General features: G+C 40.5%; 1 protein-coding gene across 5 annotated transcripts; it reads right to left on the minus strand.

Annotated features, from left to right (window-relative positions):
- Positions 1-31: 31 nt before the first annotated feature.
- On the minus strand, positions 32-21,399 carry DCP2 (decapping mRNA 2). 5 transcript variants are annotated; one of them, XM_039567616.1, is made up of 11 exons: positions 21,278-21,399; positions 15,814-15,965; positions 14,057-14,184; positions 13,542-13,640; positions 11,875-12,027; positions 10,161-10,273; positions 9,946-10,053; positions 9,108-9,231; positions 8,406-8,513; positions 6,649-6,700; positions 32-5,977 (listed from the first exon to the last, which is right to left on the minus strand). In XM_039567616.1, exons 1-11 carry the CDS (start codon positions 21,328-21,330, stop codon positions 5,814-5,816), a joined length of 1,254 nt encoding a protein of 417 aa, XP_039423550.1. In that variant the 5' UTR covers positions 21,331-21,399; the 3' UTR covers positions 32-5,813. The 5 variants fall into 5 exon arrangements, 3 of the variants coding, with proteins under 3 accessions (XP_039423550.1, XP_039423551.1, XP_039423552.1); XR_005603935.1 differs by having other exon boundaries at positions 5,899-5,977; positions 6,525-6,700; XR_005603936.1 differs by having other exon boundaries at positions 5,911-5,980; positions 6,525-6,700.
- Positions 21,400-23,655: the final 2,256 nt, after the last annotated feature.

Below are 23,655 nucleotides of genomic sequence, written 5' to 3' on the forward strand. Positions count from 1 at the left end.
TTATAGAAATGGAAGGGCACATGTGAAACTGTTTCTACACATCCAGTTCTTTTAATAACAAGTTATATGTATCAAAACAAAAACAAAATACTCAATATTACATAAATATTCTAAAATCACTGATTGAAGTTCACATACTTCCTTTCTCCAGTATGTATAATTTTAAGTTCTTTTTTCCATTGTGTTGAATGGGCTCCTCATCCACTTTTACAACTGACTTTAAAAAAATACTCCTTTCCTGGCACTGCCTATAATCACTGCTGCTGACTGGCTTAAGGCAACACATAAACATTCTACAGTGAAAGAAGAACCTGTACCAGCAGCACAGGCTTCACATTTCACAATGACCAGCAATCCTTATACTTCAGTACTTCAGTAAGTTTATTTATAAAGTAATTTAATTTTACAGAGGAAAAAATAACAATATAGAAGAAAATGCCAACTTAGTTGTAGTCTCGTAAATGGTGTGCTTCAGTTTCTGAATCAATTCATAACAAACAAAATCACCATCGTCAGTACAGCGGATGTTACAGGTAGTTACAGGTTTTATTTAATACAATTGGAGCTGACTAATGCAAACTTTCTTCAAAAGGACATAATGGAAGTTGAATAAAATCTGTAATGGTTTTAACCCTTTAGCTGTATGTACTTTCTACTTAATCAGCACTGATGTGCCACATACACACAGAGGAAAACAGATTGAGTTCTTGAGCTTTAAACAAATGGGAAGACATCACCCTTCATGCATGAGCCATACCACAGATCACTGGCTCCTGTTTTCTGCAAGGCATGCAGTGCTCCCCTGTAAAGTGTCATCGTTTGGAAGCAATACCCACATCTGGGTCCTGGAACGTGAACACCAGTCGAGCATTCTGCCTGAATTAATAACCCCACACCTTCTTACGGGGCGGGGGGGCAGTCTGTTTTGCTTTTTAATGGTAAAAGTGCCTTGCAAACCCAGCTACACTGCTCCTCGGGGATGAAGTTCAACTTCCATATAGTGCACTGCCATGCAGACACAGTAAAGTTCTGTTGCAAGTATTGGCATGAGAAGTATTTGCTAGGAGTTCTTAATCATGCAGTTTTCCATACTTTTTCTGCATAACAAAATTATGTAACTCACCAGTAAGATAAAAATCTCCACAGTTTAGTAATTTTGATCAAACAGGCTTAAAAAAATTCGCAAAGTTTTTCTCATCACTGTTGGAAATGTGTTATAGAGAACTCTGTTTGCAGGATGTGTTTTCTTAAAAAGCTATGAATGCCTTATTTTAAAATGATTATTGCTCCAAGAGCTGTAATCATTTTTTTAAAAGCACTGAACTGTAACCCATACTGGAAACAAGAAGCTAGTTCTTTTGATCAACAATATAAATGCTTAGAAATGACAAAATACTCTGTTTTCAATAAAATCCATAGAGACCTTTTCAAATTTAAACATTCTGTACTGTGAAATGTTTACAGTTACTTAAAAGGAAGCGCTTTTTTTCCTGGAAGAACTGAAGGAGGACTTGAAGACACTTTTGACTTCCCAGAAGCATCTAGAGCTGAGAACAATTTAAAGATAAGGACTTCTGTAAAGCTGAATTTGTACAAAAAAGTTAAGTCTCACTGAACCTAACATTTTCAATGGAAAGACAAGTTAAACCCCAAGCATTCTGTTTTATTGTACTGCTACCAATCTGGCATAGTTCCTCTGATACAATCCTGAATATGGCCAGTGTAATTGTTGTTTATGTTGACTTCCTTTTAAGTTCACAACCTACATGAAAAAGTGAAATGCACACACAGCACAAATCCTACTGCATCTATCAGTGCTTACATACGGGATTAAGAACAGTGCAAATACTAGCATTTAGCCTACTTCCATTCTTGAACTACACTATTGCTATAAATGCATAAGAACAAAAACCTATTTTGGAAGTTTCTAAGTCTAATTTACTGTAAAAGCACCTTCAGTTAGTTTGTATAAATTTATCATATCTTAAATAATTTTGGTTGTTTCAAAAGCTGAAATACTGTAATAACAAAAACAATTTGAAATTATGAAGTCATGTATAAGCACCAGATTATTTAACATTTACAGTGCAAGACTTAAAATCAGTTTATTTACAGAAATTAAATCAAGAAGAGAGACTATTCTACTAATTCTCAATAACTATGAGCTTCCTAACACATTTAGAATATAACCTCCTAACTTAAAACATGAAGGCACCTGGCTTTACCTCTGGAAGAGAAACCTGTTGCTCAGAATTTGTAACAAAACCCCAGGTATCTGAGGATTAAGCAGCCCACTGACCTCACAACTGGACAGCCAGTTACCCCTGGAGCAGCAGTGCTGTCTTGCACCACAGGATAGTGGAGTTTGGATTCTTAATGTAGACTCTTTGCTCTTCACACCATAATGGCATGAGTGCAAAAGCAAATCACTACATTAAGTAAAGGTTGGAAGAACTCTGTTCTTATCTGAAATTACAATCTGAGAGCAAGTATGTTAGAAGTAGCCAGACCTGAAGCCTGCCTTGTTTCCAAAAGTAACTGTTACATCTATAACAGCCGCAGGTAGGTAAAAACACTAAGTATTGTTCTCAAATCACCAAATTAGTTCAGGAAGGTTGGAGCACAGCACAGAAGCCTGCAACAGTGATTAGGCCCAAAATTTCATTAGAAACTATTTACGCATGTTTGGTCTAAAGAATTTATATTGTGTTTAAAAATAATACCTTGATTGTGCAATAAATAAAGCTATTTCCCCCTCTCCTTCCCAGAACCACTGTTGCCAGACTTCAAACTGTGCAATACAGTTACTTTCAAAACCTGGATGATTGATGTACATCAGGGAGCTGAAGTCAGCAGCACTTCAGTCACTTAACTGGGCAGGCCACTCCTCAGTTCAAGGTCAAAGTATAGAAGCATTCTGAGAAGGAGAGATGCTAAAAACCTCATGCTAAAGCAGGGAGTTGATGTAGTACTAGAAACTGCACACTAGTACCAGATTCCTAGCACAACACAGCTGTAGGTTTTTCTGCTAAATGTTCGTTTACTCTGTAAATTGATTCCAAGAACACTGACCGTTCATAATCTGAATAACCCCTAACATGGCAGCATTCTCAAATTGACAGTGTTTGTTTTTCAAGTATCTCGACACCAGCTCTCGGGTCTGACATGCAAACAGTTCCTATTTCCCTGTGTCTAGCTCCTGTAAAGTAAAAACTCACAGAACTAAAGCCTGTATCTCACTTGCTATTTCTTCACTGCTTTATGGAAGATAATGTAAACAGTACTTCTAAACTTAGAAATACAATTATAGAAGGATGATGAAATAAGAACACAAAAAATAGTAAACAAAACGTTCACTGCGCAGGGCATGACGGAGCCCACCAAGTGGATCACATGCCACCACACTTACATAGTTTTAGAATAAAGCAGAAAGCAATGCTACTACAGGAAATGGTACCCTTATACAAAGAAGTAAGTTATTGCATATTTATCACATTTATTTGCAACTCACATTAAGGCTAGGTTTACTAAAATCATGACATATGTATAAGCTTCACTTTGGGTTGCTTAATGAAGCAACCAATGTCTCTTATACTAAACCAACCTTTCACTAAGAAGAAAAAAATGACACAGTAAACAGAGGGCAGCCAGCATCTCCTATTCATAGAACATGCTTCAATTGTTCTAAAGACTTCCTCTTGCCTGGGACAGGACTTCCCAAACAGATGACAGATGCTCCAAGTTCACTGTTTCATCAACATCCCCATTATTTCACAGAGCACTAAATGATCTATAACTAATTTATCTGAAGAGTCAACTTATTTATAAAAAGATTTCCACAGCCTGTTATTTAATTATGCCTTAGGAGAGTCCTGTTAACTCCACAGGCAGTAGCAGCCTCAGGATATGATACAAACTTCTGCCTCACCATGAGTAAAGGCACTTTTGCTGGGAAATCAACTAAAAAAGCACTAAAGAAGTAACTGAAGATTAGTTTTCACCTGAAGCTGAATAACGTAACCTCCTCCAGCATTATCCTACCTTCTCAATTACTCTTCGTCATTGTATGGCCTTTGGATACATTTAAGAAAAAAAAAAGAAAATAAAAGTGAGTCAAAGCTAGATTGAGCTATTTCACAATTTGGTCTTGAAAAACAAGGCCCTCAGAACCCTTGTCCTCCAGAAGGAGGAAATGCTGTAGTCCATTTCTCCTGTTGACTGATACCGAAGTTGAAACACTCCCATGGCCAAAATTTTTACAGCATTAGAGTTCCAAATCACCTGGTGTCAAGCAGGTGAATAAACCAGGAGAAAGTTCTAAAGCTATTTCTGAGCAGAACACTAGGTAACAGATCAGGTAGGGTAGATGAAGTAGGGTGGTTGAAGGAAGACCAGGATTTTGGTTTTGGATGACATATATGAGTTGCATAAAAACTCAGTGCATGTACATACACTACAAGGGCGTAGCTCATTCAACCTATGAAGTTATCAATCACCTCTATTCTAGAGAAAGGTCCATTTTTAAATCTGGGACATGCTCGCTATCACAAGCTGCTGTGACAAATTATTTCAGTGCATTTCTCTCCACTGCAAAGCACGTGCTCAAAACCCACTGACTTGAAGGTGATGTAACAGCTCATCACCTCAACTCTTACAGGTTTTTTTGTTCCTCCCCTCCATCCCCACCCCATCTTTCATGTTTTTCCTAAGAAAGCACTGTAGCTGAAAATGAGGCTAGATCATTTATATGCTAACTGCAAGTGCAATTCAATACTACTGGATATATACACAGCAGATACACTACACAAGAGATCTGAGGACAACAGCACAGAATACAATACTGAACACCCTTGGAATAGTTATTGGAAGCCTGATTAAGCTGTTCAGTGTCACACAATGCCTCTATTATCCATGCACCTGCCTTCCTCCTCAGCGAGATCTACAGAGGCTTATTTACATTCAGTATAAATTCTACACAAGTAACCTCTCACAGACAAGTTTAAGCTTTTCTTCTTTTGCAAGCAGCTGCTTTGTAACTTCTTATGCAGCTGTGGGCAGTGCACAAGAGTTTAGACACTTTGAAGGGCTGAGTTCTACTCAGTTTGAGTGTCGTTATCGAAGACCAAGGAAGAGGAGGTACAAAAAGTCAACATGCTATAGATTTGACTCAAGTACTAGTGATTGCCAGCCAACAAAAACTATCAGTGTTAAGGAGGGAAGGTATGTGGGGCAAACAATCAGTACAGAGAAAGGATGACAGGCTGAGGCTAGGTTTGAAATGTGCAACTTGGTTTCAAAATCACTAGGACAGAGGTGTCCTCTGAGAATTAATTTCATTGCCACTGCTTAATATTGCAATGTCCTACAAAATAATGACTAACAAGTCCAATAATTTACATCAGAACAATTAAAAGGTTAGCAAGCTGGTACACTCCAACAGTTAAAAAAAAAAGTCAATGACATTCTACAAAACACACAGCAAGTTAAAATAAAAAAAAAATTTAAACCACAAAAAATAAAACACAAGTAAAAAGAATGCCCTCTAATGCACAGCTAGGAACAAGTGAACTGAACATTGGAAAGGTACTTTTGTGGACAAAGGCTAGACTGCATTTAAAGTGCAACACTTGACTATGCCACTCCCATACTGCAAAGAGAACAAACCCTTCCAAACCAGCAGTCAGTCCCTGCATTGCATTTAAAAACAAACAAACAAAACAAAATAAAAAACTCCTGAGAAAGAGTAAGGCTGGATAAGAAACCCCCTCAACTGCAACAGGCAAGTCTGATTCTTATTCCTAGTAAGTTTGCTGTCAGAGGTCAAAACTTTTCATTATGGCATCATGGTCAAACTTGAAACTCAAGAAAGCTCTTGATGAAAAAGCAAATTTGTAATGGCCATTGCATGCCATAGAATGTCCCTCTACATGTTCTGGCAGTGGGTCTTCACTGGAGCAACACATCTCATATGCTGCTTCTGCTTAAAGAGAAAAAAGCATGAAAATTTTTAAATGGGTAGTTGCCAATAAAAGTATCAATAACAACACAAAGCCATACCTCAAACATATATTCAATTAATATTTATACCCAAACCTGTATGTTTGGTCATAAACAGAAGAAGAGTCAAACAGCTATATTTACACGTTATCTAGAGGCTAGAATAAATCTTAAAAGTCACTGCAATCTGGAAACACTTTCAATAGCCAGTTTTACACATATAATATTGTTTCACAAGCCATTTCTTAATAAGGAGGAAAAACATCGGCACTATTTTCTGAGCAGTGAGTAAAAAACTGTGTGCACTCTGCTGCAGCTTATTACTAGCAGGACAGAAAGCCTTGAAAAAACACTCAATTACCAGTGCTGTTTTGACTCAGACGCTATTTTCCTAAACTAGCTTTTAGTTACTTTTTTTACTCAGCCACCTGGTATATCAGTCAGGCTTTATAATTAAGGAGAAAAATTACAAAACCAACATGAAACAGTATCTTTTCCATTAAAAAACAAACAAAACCTCAGACTACCTTGGAAAAACATGGCTTTATAAGATTTGGTAGCTTGGCATGAGGAAAAACCCTCAACCACCATTATTCGGGTGCCTTCAGCCTGCAGCACAGGGCAGCGGATGAAAATTCTGACTGCACTTGCCTGTTTCAAAGTTATCTTGAAGTCTTCTTGGATTAAGCCTTTTTTCACATTTCTGGTGAAGAGAATGACCATAGATTACACATTTTATGATTAAGAAATTACATTGTATTTTTCAGGGGTATAGTTTAAGCATCATCTACCTAAAAGGTATGCTGGTTATATTTGCTTTGACACACCTCATGTATTTTACCTCTAATCCAGCATGAATTCTGTCATGTTACTTTATGTAGCAAGCATGCTTCAAGTCCACAAGTCTTTCAGAAGCATGCAACCTTTTAACAGTCAACAAAACATTTTTAAAATGCAGACTTTTATGGGAAAATTTTGAGTACTTTCTAACTGTTTTAAGATGGAAGGGTCTTGCATATGATGGTGTGGAATCAAAGTTGTACATGCATAAGCCCACTCTTCAATCAGCTTGTCCCAAAAAAGGCAAGGGGAATGTATTTGCAAACATGCTGCTACTGTCAATTAAACTAACATGCTTTAGAGACACAAACTTAGAACTCTCCAGGGAAAAGTTGTTTTAGGCCCAGGTATTGCTGCTGTAAGTACACAAATACAGAAAAAACATGGCCCTTTGCACTCTCTGCAAATTAAGAGTTTCCTGGCCTTCAAATTACATCAGAAAATTATCACTGGGACACAAAATATTGAAACTTCAAAAGACTGACAATCATGAAAACGCAAGTGAAACAGAGAAAGAGAAATATTTAGAAACGTCTGTGAAGAACCTACAAAGTAACTGTGAGGCATTAACAATTCCACTTGTTTCCATGAAGATCCTACAGATTACCATTACAGTTTTCCCTATCCATCCAAATTTCTGGCCAGTAAATTCATTCTTCTACACTCAGACTCAAACATAACTAATCATTTCTTGCTGCAGTGAGGATTTTACAGGACGAATTTATGGTTTCTGTATGTTTACATGAATAAGAGAAAGAAGGCAATAACCACAAGCCAGAATGGGAAGAATCTAGTTTAAAGCCTGTAAACAAGAAAAACTAAAGCCTGGACAAGCCAGCTGAGCTGCATAGAGAACTGGGGGCTCACTGCTGCACAAGAGCCAACAAAGTATACGGAAGAGCCATAAAAAACAGGGAATCAAAAGAACATTCTACTATAAAAGGGAGCAACAGCCCAGTGAGTCTTCTCCCATTGAGAAGAACTGGACAAACACAATTAGTTACTGCAAAGGAATGTAACAAGCAAAGTGTGTGATACTGGAATTTACAAACTCCTGTAAACAGCTCTACTGTATGGTTAAAAAATTACATGAGATTCATCCAAGCCAAGTCTGCATCTCAGCGTTCTTGCTGCAGAGAAGGGAAATAAATAAGCATTTGCACTACCACGTTTTAAGTGTTGCATAACAAAACCCCATGTTTACAGCAAGACATCATACATGAATAAATAAGACATGTACTACACTGAGTTATTACTGCACCCTACAGAAGGCTTTTACATGACTGGAAGCTGGAAAGCTTCAGGATTGTGTACTGAAGCAGCTGACAAATTTTCAACAGCTAGCATTACTTCTAAAATGCAAACTTTGAAACTTAGTATGCTTGTCTATAGATGCGTATGTATACAAGGTAAGATATGTTACACATCTACAAACGCGTATCAAATACTCTGATCAAATATATTCTTGATAGATATGCACTCTACTTTGTTTCAGCAGGACATTGTCCTGGACATTCGTTAAGCACTACTGGAACTTACTAATGACACAGCCACTGCATGTTTCTTACCAAGGTATGGTTTTGCTTAACTGGTTGACTGTGCAGTCCATTTGTTCGCTTCTTTTGGCTGGAAGCGTCTTGACTTTGCTTTCTGCCATTGTTCCTCAGGCTCTGACTCTAATGTTAAGTCCAAAATAAGTAGAGGGAAGAGTTTAAATGGCAGAATTGGACATCATTGCACTGACACTTCCTACTTCCTAACTAAAACTTCCCTCCAAGTAACTTCAAAATATGTGAACAGCTTCTTCTGCAGACAAAGTAAAGCCCACTGAAATTAACCAAACATATATTCAAGCCACAGAGCCGTCAGATGTTATTCATTCTCTCTTACACTGTGACAGAATTATTATACAATAAATTCAGTTAAGTGAGTTCCCAGGCAGTGATGCAGATACACTGTGGCCCAGGTATTGCTGCTGTAAGTACAAAAATACAGAAGAAACATGGTGTTATCTCACTAGAGATAACACCAAAATGGCAAGTACTAATTACTATCTGTACATGAAACAACACAATTACTACCTGATACCACCACCTCTAGTATGAGATTAATCAGACGATTCCCAAGAGTATTCCCCCATTCCATGCTTCTATTTTTGCATACTGTGGTGATGAAATTCACTATTTCTGTCCTAGAGAGGAAACCTGTATGAACAAAGACATCTGTTTTAAATAGTCTAGATACATATGTTTGCGTAAGAAACAACCTACCTTTATTTTCAAAACTTCAGACACCTCAGGATGATTGTATGGCTTCTGTGGCTGTTTTGGCTTCACCCACTGCTCTCCTGAAAAGCCATCTGTAAACACCTGTTGACTACAGCGAAGTTTGGATCTAGTACAAAACAAAGACAGTTTACAACACAACTTCAGATCTACTGACAGCAGAAGACAAATAGGAAAGATTTTTCTACTTTTTGAGAACAATCTGGAAGACAAGCTTAAGTAACCTAGTATGGAAACTCTAATAATGCTCACTGCCATTTGTATTCTCCACAGACAAAGGCCAAGTCCACATTAACATCTGTCGTGTTGTTCCCAGTGTTGGTGTTGCCCTGGCTCAAAATACTGGAGCCCTTTCATAGGGACTACAGGTTTTACGGTTTGCTCTACCACTTTTCACTCAGCTGAATCTAAAGCCAGCAGCACTTGTTCCCCTACTGATCCCCACAGGTTTTATCTAGCTAGCCACTTCTTACAGTACTTTACAGCCCTACTGTAGAGAGCCCTACTTTTCCTGTGCAGAAGTGCCAAAAATATTGAACTTGAAACAGTGGAAGTTATCTACTTGCTTTAGCTTCTGGTTTTTTTGATTCCCATAGACAGGACTGAGGAAATCATCTCAGTTCTGTCACCTGTGTATCATGACATTAATTAAGTTCTCACCTTATTTATCCTATGATACAAGTCTACATTTGTATTTTTTTTTATTAACCTATTCTATGACTGGAACATGAATACTTGGAGAAAGAGAAAAGGACAAGCAGCTTTGTATGACCAGTGTTTTATAAGAAAGAACATAGAAGTGTTAAACTGACCTGGTTCTTACCTAGCTTTTTCCAAGTTGGGCTTAGAGGGTGTGCTCCCTGCAGATGAAAAGCCATTGTCACTGTCTGAGGAGTCTCCATTCCTTCGGGAAATCCACTCCCTCAATGGCCTGTGAACAAGGAGAAGTACAACAAGATCTACTTACCAAAACAAATCTAAAGAATTTAAAGTTGTCTGAAAGACCTTGGCCTAGCATTTGCCTCATCTCAAACATACCTGATGAAGGGAATTGCCATAAAAAATTTGTTAGGTGCCAAACCCAGCTTGGATTTTGGGGTCATGTCATTTCTATGGCATGGTAATTTGTCGATGGAAAACCACTCAATATTCTAGAAAGACAAGAAATAAAATCAAAATACCCTCTATTGCAGCCTTAGCAGAATGTTATAAACTTGTATCAGCCACAATTATTTCCTTAATTAAAAAATTACCATGGAAGACTTAAATTAACGGGCCACAACATCGTTTTTCACAAAAGGTTAATTAACTCTTCCGACTGCCACTACAGTAGCAGATGGTACAGCACAAACTCATTGCATGAAATCGCACCTAAAATATGAAAGGTATTAAATCAGCAACTAAATTCTGAATAAGAGTTTCATAAACAAACCAACCAAACCACTGCACAAGGACTGCCATAAATAAATGTACAGACTTTTAAAAATTTTCAGTAACTTTTTACTTAAAATGCCATCAATACTGGAGCACCAATACTCATTTAAAAGTAAAAAGGGTGTTTAGTTTGACAGCAAGTTTCAAGTTTTGTTATAAAAGAAAAAAAACATGGGGATAGGAAAGGACTTGTGTTACTGTTAATACATTATAGTTTTAATAGTTAAATAGTATACTTTGCAGACTGGGGACCAAAATCAGGAATTCTGACCACAGACAGCGTAGAAGAATCCACATCAGATCTTCTATCACGGAATCTACTCCCAAAGCCCCAGGTCCAGACAAGATGCAAATTATAGAAATAAGTTACAAACTGAACAAGTTTTCAATATAGTTCTACAGGGAATACAAAACCAGCCTGCCTGGCTGCATTAGATCAGATGAAGACAAAGCTTCAAAACTCTGTCACTGCACGAACTCTTCAACATTCCCACGCATAGAGTCACTGTTCTACAAAGGGGAATATTTACTGTACATTTAAAAAAACCCTCAAATGTCATTTTATTTCATATTTTGAAAAACAGGTCTCTAATGCAAAAAATTAAGTCCTGTCCAGTCAACTACCTGCCCTATTTAGAAAGCAAGATGCCTAGTTCAGTGACACCATCTGCATGGAAATATAGCTGTTTTAAACTGAATGCCATACAAGAAAAAAAATATTCAAACTTCAAAGACTACAGACACTGGGGACAAAGGTTCCAAAGTGTTGCTACCTGAGCCTTTGCCTTTCCCTTTCACAATACCTTTTAAAAGCCTAATGGTACACGATACATCCAAAACAGTCCCCTTTTTCTGTCCCCTTCCTAACCTCCTCCTTAAAATATACTATTTTTTAAATCTGGACAGTATTAGCCATAAAAGAGAGAAAACAACCCTTAGTTTGTCCTTCTGATATGCAGGCTTTTGCATATCCCCAATTAATTACAACTTGATAGTATATAGTTACATAAGCATCTGTAACTAGGAATAATATGAAATTATTAATATATACACCACTATGAGAAAAGGAGAATTACATTTTGGCAGCATGCTCTATTGTGTTTTCATGATGAATGCAGATGTCAGACAGATGGTCAAGTATCAGACTTGCAGGTGAGCTGCAAGAAGTCAGCACAAAACCCTACAATGCAGAGATGCCACTGGTACCTAGCATTTGAGGCATTCATTGTGCTTAGAGGGTTCATTACTTTACACACTTCTGGCTTTAAAAATCAGGCTCTGCAAAGTTCCTATCGATTCAAACAAGGTTAACACATACCCGAATTTCCCTTCTAGTTTTGGGGTAGAATTTCGTGTTCTTGGGAACTCCTGGAATGATGTACAGCCGTGCTAACTGATCATTAATTCGCAGCTCAATGTAGTCCTCTTTGCAGATATAATCTTTTATGTCAAACCCAGTTTCTTCAAACACCTGAAAAGTAGTCAGATGAAATTAGTGTCTGTGTATTCAGAGTTATCCTTTCACAACCTATTATCACAAGCAAAGGAATGACTATTTTTCAGATATATCCATTAAAGCTGCTGGGAAAAACAAGCCTTTACACATAGATGTTTAGAAACGGAAAAAGTATCTACATGCTTTATATTTCTCTAAGACAGCAGACCTGTAATGCAAGTTGAAACAACTCTATTACACCTTCATATAGCAATTTATTAATATGGATGAGGTTAGTCCTCCTCAACTTCTGAAATACTGTTGAACTGTGTAGGCACTGCCAAGTGAAGATCTCTTCAGTTAGACTTTACACAGATGCAGCTTATGGTTTCAGACCTGCGCTGACTTCAGTGAAAGCAGTTGAAAGACTTATTTCAGATACTACAGACATCCCAATTCCTGGCCACGGGTAAGCCTTGAAGAATTTGTCAGTCTATCCACAATAACAATCTAATTTGATGGAAAAAAGATCATAGCAACAGTGCTGTTCACTAGTGAAATCTAAATCAATTTTTCAAATTAACACCACCATCAAAGATTTTTTTTCCCCCACTATAACTGTGCCCCCTTTAATGCTTTTGCTGGCATAACTTGAAGTAAAGAGGAAGACATACTTCATGTCATTCCTTCTTGAAGCAGCTATGTCTAGTTCATCCTTGGCAGGTTATTTCAAACAAACAAACAAACAAAACAAACAAACCAACCAAAACCCTGTGATTTCTCACGTACTGATTCAATCCAATTGAAGAACACTAAATGCATCATACTACTTTCCCTCACCTTAATTTTCTCTCTCAAACACTCGGGATGTATTACGTTGAATGAACACTGAGTTTGTACCAGTAATACTCTTTTACAGGCCATTTCTAATATGTAGCTTCACTACATATCTAGGTCTCCAGGAGCAATAAATACCACAGATCATTTTATTTTTCAGATTTTATTTGCCACATACATTGATTCTTGTTCCTGCATAACTGAAAAATAGAAAAGTAAAGTTCTTCACAATTTTTACATAAAATTCTACAGCCTCCAACTCAGCTCCTTAGCCTCTTTATACAGACCAGTGTACATAGGCCAAATTCGCATTCCTCACTTTTTTACAGTTATGGTGACCCTTGAAATTAATATGCCAAAAGCCATAAATTACGTAAGACTTTCCAAGCACCATGAGTAATACCGAAAAGTAAATTCACAGTTCAGCAGAGAACTTTAAAAATAGTACTCACTTCATTTAGCACATTAGTGCAAAACAATTTGAAACATAAAGCAGTTTGGGTTCTTTTAATTATATGTAGCCATAACCTTAATTACTATTCTGGAAATCAGAAAGGCATCAGAAGGTACATAAGAAGATGACTGCAAGAACAGACTATTTATTCATGTGATTTCAATAAAGAGATTACCTAAGTAAAGTGCCTTTTCATCCAACACATACATCCTGATTTCAGCAAAATTTCACTTATCTTAAAGGAGTTGATATAACTTACCTCTCTAGCAGCACAGTCATGAGGTGCTTCTTCTTTATTTACTTTCCCTTTTGGAAATCCCCAACCAGATTTTGCTAAATAGCCCTGAACCAAAAGAACCTACAAAATACAAGGGAATGCAACTGTCACACATGCAGGTGTTCTACCCAATTTTATTAAATGTCTTCCCTCCACCATCCCCTTGTTCTCCAAAAGGATACCTTAGCCTGAAGGAAGGAAACCATTAGGTTTGCTGTGTTCTAGCAAGAGCTGTGAATTTTCTTATTGAATCATGTAACTCAGAATAAAAAAATAAAAAAAAACCTGAGAAGGAAAGCAAGCAGAAGTGTGTTTTCTGTCTCACATATTGTATTTCTGTACACAGACACCAATATGAAGTAACTGTCAGATCTCTGCAAATCTGACAGTGAATGTAAATTTCTCCAGAAGAAAAATGTAAACAACAAAGAATTACTTCTGCCAGCATATGCCATCCTTCCCTCTAGACAGTCCTTCACGACTATTTCCATACTTACATTTTCAAGTGTCTCATCAAGAATAATTGCACCATAGGTTGGCACTCCCATTTTGTATTCTTTCCACTCAACTAAAACCTTCTGTACATCTTCACCTTGAGGCAGTAAAAAAGGGCAATGATTGAAGAGTACAGCAGCACGTTAAGGAAGATAAACTCAAGCCAGTTCCAAATCACATACTGAATACAAAAGATATTCACTCAAAATTTAGAATAAACATTCCCTCCCCTAAGTGCTTTCAAGATATATTCTTTTGGAAGTAAAAAATATTATGAATAATCAATTACCAAACACTAAAAGTCAGAGCACATCAAATAATTTGGCAATTCCTATACAAACCAATTTTAAAAAATGAAAAAAAAAAAAAAAGAAGACAAGAAAAAAGATTGCACTTGTTTGAAGGAAGGTCTCCCTAATTCTGAAAAAAAGTAACCCTGTAACAGTTACTCTGAGTATGTATTATTTGTAAACACATTTTCTTAGTTTTGAGTGAGCGACACAGAAAAAAATTCAGTTCCCTGTGCTTGAAATAACTGGGAGTAAATTTTTCCCACAAACATTTGTTAAGATTATGGCACAGAATCCTATCTTCAGTATTTGTGATGCAAAAAAATTTATTTTGAAAGGCATACAGTTACAGAAATCTAAATTCTAATACATTTTATCAAAACTCACCATGCAGAGAAAACATAAGCAACCTCTGTAACTCTAACATTTTGAGAGAAAATCTGCAAATCCTTAATAAAAGTATTAATATTATATATTACACACATTATACTACCAATAAAGAATACTCCACAGCAGAATACTTAAAAATATGACACTGCAGAAGTAATATTTGTGGCAAATATGGGCTAGAAAGGGATAGAAGTAATGAACATATAACATCTATTACGCTGCATTTTTTCTGCACTGCCTACAATTACTAGGAGACTTTTGCTTGTCTGAAAATACATTTATAATTAAAAGCATATATAAAATAACAGCATAACATCGACCAACAGAATATTACCGTATTTTTACAGTTTACTGTTAAAATAAAAGCTGTGGTATTTCGAAGTAGATCTATATTATGAAACTAACAGAGATAAGTATGTTAGGTAGTGAAACCATAGATAATACTATTCTCAAAGTTAGAAGCAATATTCCAATCTCTCATTAAGAACATATGGAAAAAGGTTAAAACTAAAACACTTGCTGGATGAAAGCCAGAAAGTTTCCTCTAGCAAGGACTAGATAGTACACATTCCAGCAGCCCTTGCAAACAACAAAAAAAGCAGAGGCCAACCATTTGAATTCAGTAAAAATGCATCCTCTACCCTACAAACAGAGACTTCCAACAAATGCATACCACTGCCCATGGGGGAACACATACCACCTTCAACTACTTCAACATTTAGGTCACTATTTACTTGAAACTTAATTAAACTGTGGAGTTCAGTTTGAAGAGCCCCAATAGCTCATCCTTGAAACCTACCTAGCATGCAAAGTGCAACCATGAGGAAAAATCCTCAAATATCAGAAACTGACATTTTCCATAGCTCTGTAGCAGTCCAAGAAGTGGTCCAGAACCACTCTTTTGTGGGTGCCACAAAATTATGGAAGCAGTGAACCCAGTAACATCACATACCTAGCAATATTAACTTTTAATCATTAACACATGAATTGACATTATCATACTATGAAATACCGTTAACAATATTCAGTTTGCACTTTACCACTGAGACAGAAAATAATCCCAGTAATAAAAAGGATATCAGCTTTAGCGAAGTCTCTTATCCCACACTGAGGTAATCCTGGTGTGTTTTGCATGTAGAAATCCAAATAAAACCAATGGGCAAGTTCAATCTGAAAACACACTCTGATTGCATTGTCTCTCTCTTCACTTGGAATGTGCAAAATAAATCGGCTGCCGGGAAAGAAAAAGAGGAAGATTAGCCAAATCTATTATTAAATACAGCTAACAATAAAAACATTGCAACATTACACTTCTTAATATGTTAGCATATACCAGCAGACCACCAGATCCTCCTCATGTTCCACTGGGACAGTAAAAAGTTTTCACAAAGTAAAACACAACTTTTAAAGTCAAGAAGGAAAATGGATTATGATGTTCCTTCAGAAACATCAGTTACACTACGCTAAGTACATTAACTGTTGTGAAAACAGGGAGCGTGAAGACAACCTACTTAAATGGCTGTATTACAAAAATGAAAGCATTTTTACAAGTCCATTAAAGAACATCTGCAAATTCTGATAAGAGATTTCAGTGCTTTTTTTTTTTTTTAGGATGTAAGTTAAACATAGTTATGTATTTTCACTTAAAACCACAGTAAACTAATAATTTATGTAGATCTTAAAATTCAATATGATCCTACTAATTTTCTCAGTCTGAAACAGAACATGGACAATTGGGTTATTTGTCAAGTGTACTTAATGCTTTAGCCCAGACACAGATAGAGTCACTGAGATAAAAGTTTAAGCAGCACCATGTGATAGCTCATTTTACTTCAGCAGAAGAAGATTTATTTATTTTTTTATATTAAAAGCAGAACTTCCTTTTTAGAAATTTAAGGTCATACACCCCACTAAACTTAAATCATATGACGGAGATCTTTTGCATTCAGCTCCTGAGTGCCACCACCTAAATTCTAAAAGTGCATAATACTATTGCTCAAACCAGAAATACTGTATCTTTACTTGAAACCTGACAAGTATGAATTGTTATAGTATCTCAGAACTCTCTGAGGCACTCTGGCCAAGGACAGAGGCAGAAGGTCACTGGTGCAATCACACGCTTGACACTCTCCAGGCTCACAGGCACATTCACAGGTCCCCAAGTACCAGCACACGTCTCCCTTTCCACCCAACAGCCCTGCCCAGATCCCAGACCACCACACCCATCACACAGGTCCCTGCCCCGCCACATGGTCCTGTTTGAAGTTTGCTAGTGAGCAGACATACACAACAGGTCTGGGGAAGACGCTTGTTCCCCCACCAACCCAGCACATGGGCTGTTACCCACAGCACAGCCCTGTTGCAGCTGCCAGTGCTCTGCCTCCCACTCACACCATTTCCCCCACGGAAGCTGGTTTCCAGGACACTCATCATTGCCACCCCAGACACCGGGAGCTGAGACCCCCCCCCCTCCTTGTGAGTGGCTGGCACTGAGATCTGCTCCCTCACTCCAGTAGCTGACACCTCACTCACACACAGCTGCCATCAGTAGCTGGCACTTCATCCTTGCAGGACACATAGACAGGGAGTAGAGAGTGGAATTACCCAATAAAGAAAAAATAGAGAAAAAATAAACATTTACTAAGAAGACGTCTGATAGGACACTCTGTGACACTTGGGCAGAAGGCTCAGACATAGAAGTGTACCAATTTGCCCAGTTTTACAACCCACCTCTTTTATACCCTTTCCTACCTACCCTTACTTTGTCCCTCCCTGCTTTCCTTTTCCTGTGGCACTCCTCCCAGTCCAGTGGGATACCCTCAAGTCTAAAGCCCTACCAGATGCAAAGGCCAGGCTGAGTGATGCCTGTGGTTTCTTGACAGCTCATCAATTAGCGCAATTAACAGGTTTGTTTCTTGTCACTGTGTCCACTTCTGATTTCTTTCTACTTTTTCATTCTGATTTCCTCACTTCTTCCCTGTTTTCCAGGAGCAGGTCCTTACTCAGATAAACTTGCTGGAATGAACCTTCCTATACCCCCCTCATCAATCAGTGGCCAGGTTTGGTTTTCATCACTGCCTTCCTTATCATTCCTCTGTTGGGTCTGTAGCCTTGTACGCTTTATTCACAGATTTCTCATCTTCTTACCCAATTTTCATACTGAAAAAGGTCCTCGGACAGGTACCTTTAAAGACCTTGGCAGGCTTGATAGGGGGGCCTGTGTGAACCTCATGACACTCAACAAGGCCAAGTACAAGGTCCTACGCCTGGGTTGGGACAATCCCAAACACAACATAAACAAAGGCTGGGCAGAGAATGGATGGAGAGCAGCTCTGGGGAGGAGGATTTGGGGTGTTGGTGGATGAGAATCTTGACATGAGCTGACACTGTGAGCTCCCAGCCCATTCTTTTGATGGAACACAGTGTGCACAGCAGCTTGAGGGAGGTGATTCTCACCCTCTACTCTGCTCTGGTGAGACCTCACCTGAAGTGCTGTGTCCAGCTATTGGAACCCAAATAAAAGAGAATGGGGACCTGCTGGAGCAAGTCTTCATTGAGGCCTTCCAGTACCTAAAGGGGGCTAACGAGAGAGCTGGACAGGGGCTTTTTACAAGGACATGTTGTGACAGGACAAGAAGGAATGGCTTTAAAGAGAAAAAGGGCAGGTTTAGACAATAGGAAAAACTTCCTCACTGTGAGCATGGTGAGGCACTAGAACACATTGCCCAGAGAAGTTATGGATGCCCTGTTCCTGGAAGTGTTCCGGAGGAACCTGGTCTAGAAGGTATCCCTGCTCATGGCATGGCAGGGGGAGCTGGGATAAGATGATCTTTAAGAATCCTTCAACTCAAAGCACTCTATGATTCTGTGATTCTCCTTTGCATAAACAACCCCATTCACTTCAACATTTTACCACTTCCCAATCTTCAGTTGGCAGCACCACTCCCAATTTCTTTTGAAGGCTTTATTCTGAGTACTGAAAAGATCCCTTATCTCTAAAGCTGCTGTAACTAAAATATAAAAACTTAAAGGTCTATTTTACATCTAGTTGATGATATTTTCTTGCCCCAGAACTGCAGATGAACGCAAATCTAAAGAAAAAAAATGCAGTAGTAAGAGCAGTAAGAACATGCCAGGCACTAGGCTTAGAGAACAAGAGCAAAGCCAAGTAGAATGCTACTTATTAATCAAAAAGTTAACTTCTAAGTTACTTGGAGTGACTGAAATGCTAACAACAGACATCTCTAGGTTGTTCTAGGTGCAGGTGCCAGGTTCTGGCAGTGAGGGGCTTATGGTGGACACACTGTGGAACACAGCTGAAGGCAGCAGCTGAGATGGTGGTGCCTCTAGGGAAGTGTATTCAGGGACAAAAATACCAGACAGGCAGAGGAAGTGAAAAAAAGAGCATGAAACAGCAGGGAATGAGCATGAAAGATCATGAAACAACAGTACAAACACCAGCGTTGGAGAAGAAGGGGGCAGAGGAGATGTCCACCCTACAGCCTGTGGAGGATCACGTGCTGGAGCAGAGGGATATGTCCTGAAGGAGCCTCAACCCATAGAAGTGATCCCACACTAGAGCAGGGGCAAAGCTAAGAGGGAAGGAGCAGCAGAAAGGATGTGTTACGAACTGACCACAATTCCCATTCCACATCCCCCTGAGCTACTCACAGGAGAGGAGGTAGAGGAGCAGGGAATGAAGGGATGAAGCTGACATGAAGTTTCCCTGGGAGGAACAAGGATGTAGAAATAGCTGCTGTTCAAATGTTTTTTTGAAGAGGGCAAGTGTGTGGCTAAGCGAGCATCTGGCTACTGAGCTAGATGAACCAATCACAGTCCTGAAGTCAAAAGATGGGGTAACAGCACTTGTTTATAAGACAAAGGGAGTATTAAGAAGCCGCAAAACCTACATTAACTCTCTGCACCTCCACTTCTTTACTCAGTAAAGGACAACTCTGTAGCACAAGGCATCATGACAAAAACTGACATGGATATCTGAGACTTGTTATTTAACAATACCCAGTAACTGAGGAGGAAAAATCACTTGTCACTTTCTACCAAAATTCCCACTAATATCATATACAGATTGAAGAATGTAGGAAACTACAGATATTTTTATAACCCATTATAACATTAACACAATTATAATATAAAACAACATTTTGAAGCTAGAAGGTGACAGTATCTCAAAGAAACACAGTAAGACAGTGGGACTGACCCTATTACAATGTAAGATTCAAATACTCATGTGCCCTTCTATCAGTCGCCCCATGGAAGTGACACTAACAGGCTGTATCAGTTTTGTAATCACTGCAATTCCCCTCTGGATTTTCTGAAGAAGTCTTAAACCCTGTGTCATATGTGAGCAGGGATCTGAAAGGCAAGTTCCTCTCTCTGCAGGGAGCCCAAAGGAGACACAATGGAAACACAAGCATGCTTCAGAGGCCAGATCTAGGAAATTGAAAATTTACATGCCTATCACAAACTCTGACTCTTGCATTTAGTGCAAAACAATACCAAGCAGAGCAGTTCTACTTCTTCTTCCTGTGGCATTCTCTAAACATTCTCACTTATTTGAAACTTCTAAATACTTTCACTCATTTGAAAACAGTAATTACAGTAAGTGGTGTATCTTCCCTCTTCAATAACCTTTCCCTCTTTTACATAAATACGTCATAAGAAGTCCCTCGAAGGTGGTAAGACAGAAGGATTATTTCACACCAAATATCACATGCAGTTTGTGTCATCACATTCTGGGGATAACAGACAAATTACAGAGTTTGAAGGGCTGCACCACAGATGATCAGAGGTTGAGACCATAACGGGAAAATGCAACTCCCCCTTTCAAGAACACAGAATCCATGCTTTATGAAAATTCAAACGCAAAGCCCCTGGAACAAGAAAAGTATTTGACTGTGAAAGAAGCGACAAGCAGGAGAGGGCAGCTTCAGACCGAAGGGTGTCCCTGTGGCTCTTCCCTTTCCGTCCGCTGGCACGTTCCCTTCCAGCAGAGGTAACTCAGCAGAAGGGACTCCCTGCCACCCCTTCCAAATGAAACCAGACCTCCGAGCAGCAAGTACCACATCAGTGCTCGGCTACACGTCACGCCAGCCCCACGCTCCCAGCTCTTCTTTCACCTGCGCAAACATCGCCGACGCAGTTTTACCTTTTCCGGCCCAAACCCCGCAAGAAATCCCTACAATGTTCTCTCACTTCCCCGCGCACTCGGCTCCTGGCCCGCCGCCGGAGCAGCCCCACACCAGGTCCAGAGGGTGCCCCGGGCAGCCTTCCCGCCCTTCCAGGACGGATTCCATCGGGAGGGCGGAGCCTCGGGCACGGGGGAAACGGGGCGAGCCCCTTCCTTCCGCTTCCCGGCCGCCGCGGGACGGCCGAAGCCGCCCCTCGGCCCGGGTGGCCCCGCACCCCCTCAGTGTCCCGAGCATCCCGGGCCCCGCGACGCACCGAGCGGAGGCAGGCGCCCTCCCCGCCCTCCGGCACCAGCGGAACGGCAGCCCCGGGGCTGCCCCCGCCCCACGGCCATACCTGCATAGGTCGTCCAGGACGCTGCTGGGGATCTCGGCCCGTTTGGTCTCCATGGGGAAGCGCGGCTCATCCCGACGCGGCGGAGGCCGGGGCGCAGGGAAGCGGCGGGGCGGGGCCGCGCTGCGGGGAGGCGGCGGAGCGGCGGCTCCCAGGGCCAATGGGCGCGCGCCGGCGGTGGAGCGGCGGCCAATGGGGCGGGGCGCAGGGCGGGACCGGAGCGCTCAGGTGATCGCGGGCGGCCAATGGGAGACGCGGGGCGGGGTTGCCGCGAGCGCGCTGATAACGCCGCGCGCCGCGACACGGGCCGGGACGCGGCACACGGCACGGGACACGGCACGGCTGAGACAGAGGGAGGGGAGCCTGCCGCTCTGCCCGGCCCTAGTGAGGCACAGCTGGGGTGCTGTGTCCAGCTCTGGGCTCCTCAGCACAGAGACACGGAGCCACGGGAGTGGGTGCAGCAGAAGCCGTGAAGATGATGATGGTGTGGAGCGTCTCTGCCTTGTGAGAAGAGGCAGCGGGAGCTGGGCACGTTTAGTGTGGAGAAGACTGAGAGGGGATCTCATTAATGCATATAAATATCTCGAAGGCGGGTGCCAACAGATACTAACAGACTCTTTTCGGTGATGCCCAGCGACAGGACGAGGAGCGATGGCCATAAACTAAAACACAAGAAGTTCCACCGGAATATGAGGAAGAACTTCTTCACGCTGAGGAGTGGCAGAGCTTTGGAACCGCTGCCTAGGGGAGGTCGTGGAGTCTCCCCCTCTGGAGACATTCAAACCCAGCTGGATTCATTCCTGTGTCACCTGCTCCAGGTGACCATGCCCTCGTGGCGGGGAGATTGGAGGGGATCATCTCCGAGTGGGAGCAATTCTGTGATTCTGACTCCGGGTGGCATTCCCCGAGGAGCCTCCCTGCCAGCAGAGGGTATCGCTGCTCTCTCCGCGGCAGCTGCTGCTGGCATTGCAGCCTCTGATTTCAATTAGCAGCGCGTATTTAATGCACTTGCCCTCCTGTTCTTCCCCTCCCCTTCCTCGCCAAACTGCGTGAGCTCCCTCTGGCTGCCCTTTCCCTCAGCGGGATCGGGGAGAGAACCAGCAAAATGAGAAAACTCGTTGGTTGAGATAAAGACTAAATTGTCTAGTAAGTTAGTAGTATTGCCTATTAAACTACAGGGAATGCAAAAGCTGCACACACAATAAATCAAAACAAGAAATTAATTCACTGTTTCCCATGACCAGGCAGGTGTTCAGCCATCTCTAGAACAGGGTTCCATCATGTGTAACAGTGACTTGGAGAGACAAATGCCATCACTCTGAATGTCCCCCATTTTCTTCTCCCCACAGCTTTGTATCCTGATAATGATGCTATGTGGTATGGAATATAATCAACACTGTTTTCAGCACAAATCCAAATAGCTCAATACTAGCTAAAGAAAATTAACTCTGCCTCAGCCAAGACCAGCACACAGAAACACCAGTCCAGCGTTACCCTGAAGACACAAGAAGTATGTTCATTCACAGCTCAGTGATTGACTGTTAGGCATAGAAGTTGAGAGATGTATCCTTTGCCTCCTTTCCAAAGTTATAACAAAGCACAGGAGACTCCATGGTAGCTCCAGAAGTATAAGGGAAGGGCATTCAGCCAGGTATGGAAAGAGCAATATTGTAAGGAGACTTTGGAGCCCAGTCTTAGTAGGAGCAGCGTATTTACAGATATTGGCGCCTTGCTCGTAAGCAAACTCCACAAAGTGGTATTTGATAGTGACATTTGCTCCACTCCCTTTATTGCTGTGATGTTTGAGGTGATGGGTGTTAACATTGACTTACAGGAGTACTTTGGTAGAGAAAGTAAAGTCCACTAACAGTACTATTGGTATGTCTAGACAGAGGGACAGCTGGAAGGGTCCAAGTGCAAATTGATCAATCCCGTTGCTCAGAGATCCAAAAAGTTCCATTTTTACCAGGAAGAGTAGATGTAGGAGGTTCTTTAAAAGTTGTATGATCTGGATTATTTCAGGTATCAGGATACTCTTGCTGCTACGGTTTTTCCCTGGTCTGCTACATTCACGAACTGCGCCCATGCCCCAGTCCCCATCACTCATGTGGATTTGGTACCAGGAACTCCTACAATTAATAAAGAGGAAATAAGTGGCTTAGAAAATGCACTTTGACATCTCATGCCATCTGTGGTACTATTAGCCCCTTCATGGTTTCTGAAAAATACCCAATGATACAATGAAGAAGCAAATATGTCAAATATTACCGAAGTTACAAATCACCCTTGGATAACACAACTCCTTAACATAAGAGAATTGTACTGCCTGAAGAACATAAAGAAAGTTTGTAGACAGTGTTCCAGGACAGGGGAGAGAGGAG

Source organism: Corvus cornix, chromosome Z (genome assembly GCF_000738735.6).
Source record: "Corvus cornix cornix isolate S_Up_H32 chromosome Z, ASM73873v5, whole genome shotgun sequence".
NCBI lineage: Eukaryota > Metazoa > Chordata > Aves > Passeriformes > Corvidae > Corvus > Corvus cornix.

What these genes read in the sequence shown, in the direction of transcription:
- DCP2 (XM_039567616.1), bottom strand. Translation starts at nt 21,330, where the DNA reads ATGGAGACCAAACGGGCCGAGATCCCCAGCAGCGTCCTGGACGACCTA. An exon ending in ATGGCAATTCCCTTCATCAG is followed by an intron (nt 10,054 to 10,160) that starts GTATGTTTGAGA and finishes CCTTGTTCACAG; the next exon opens with GCCATTGAGGGAGTGGATTT. An exon ending in CTGAAGTTTTGAAAATAAAG is followed by an intron (nt 8,514 to 9,107) that starts GTAGGTTGTTTC and finishes ACTTAACATTAG; the next exon opens with AGTCAGAGCCTGAGGAACAA.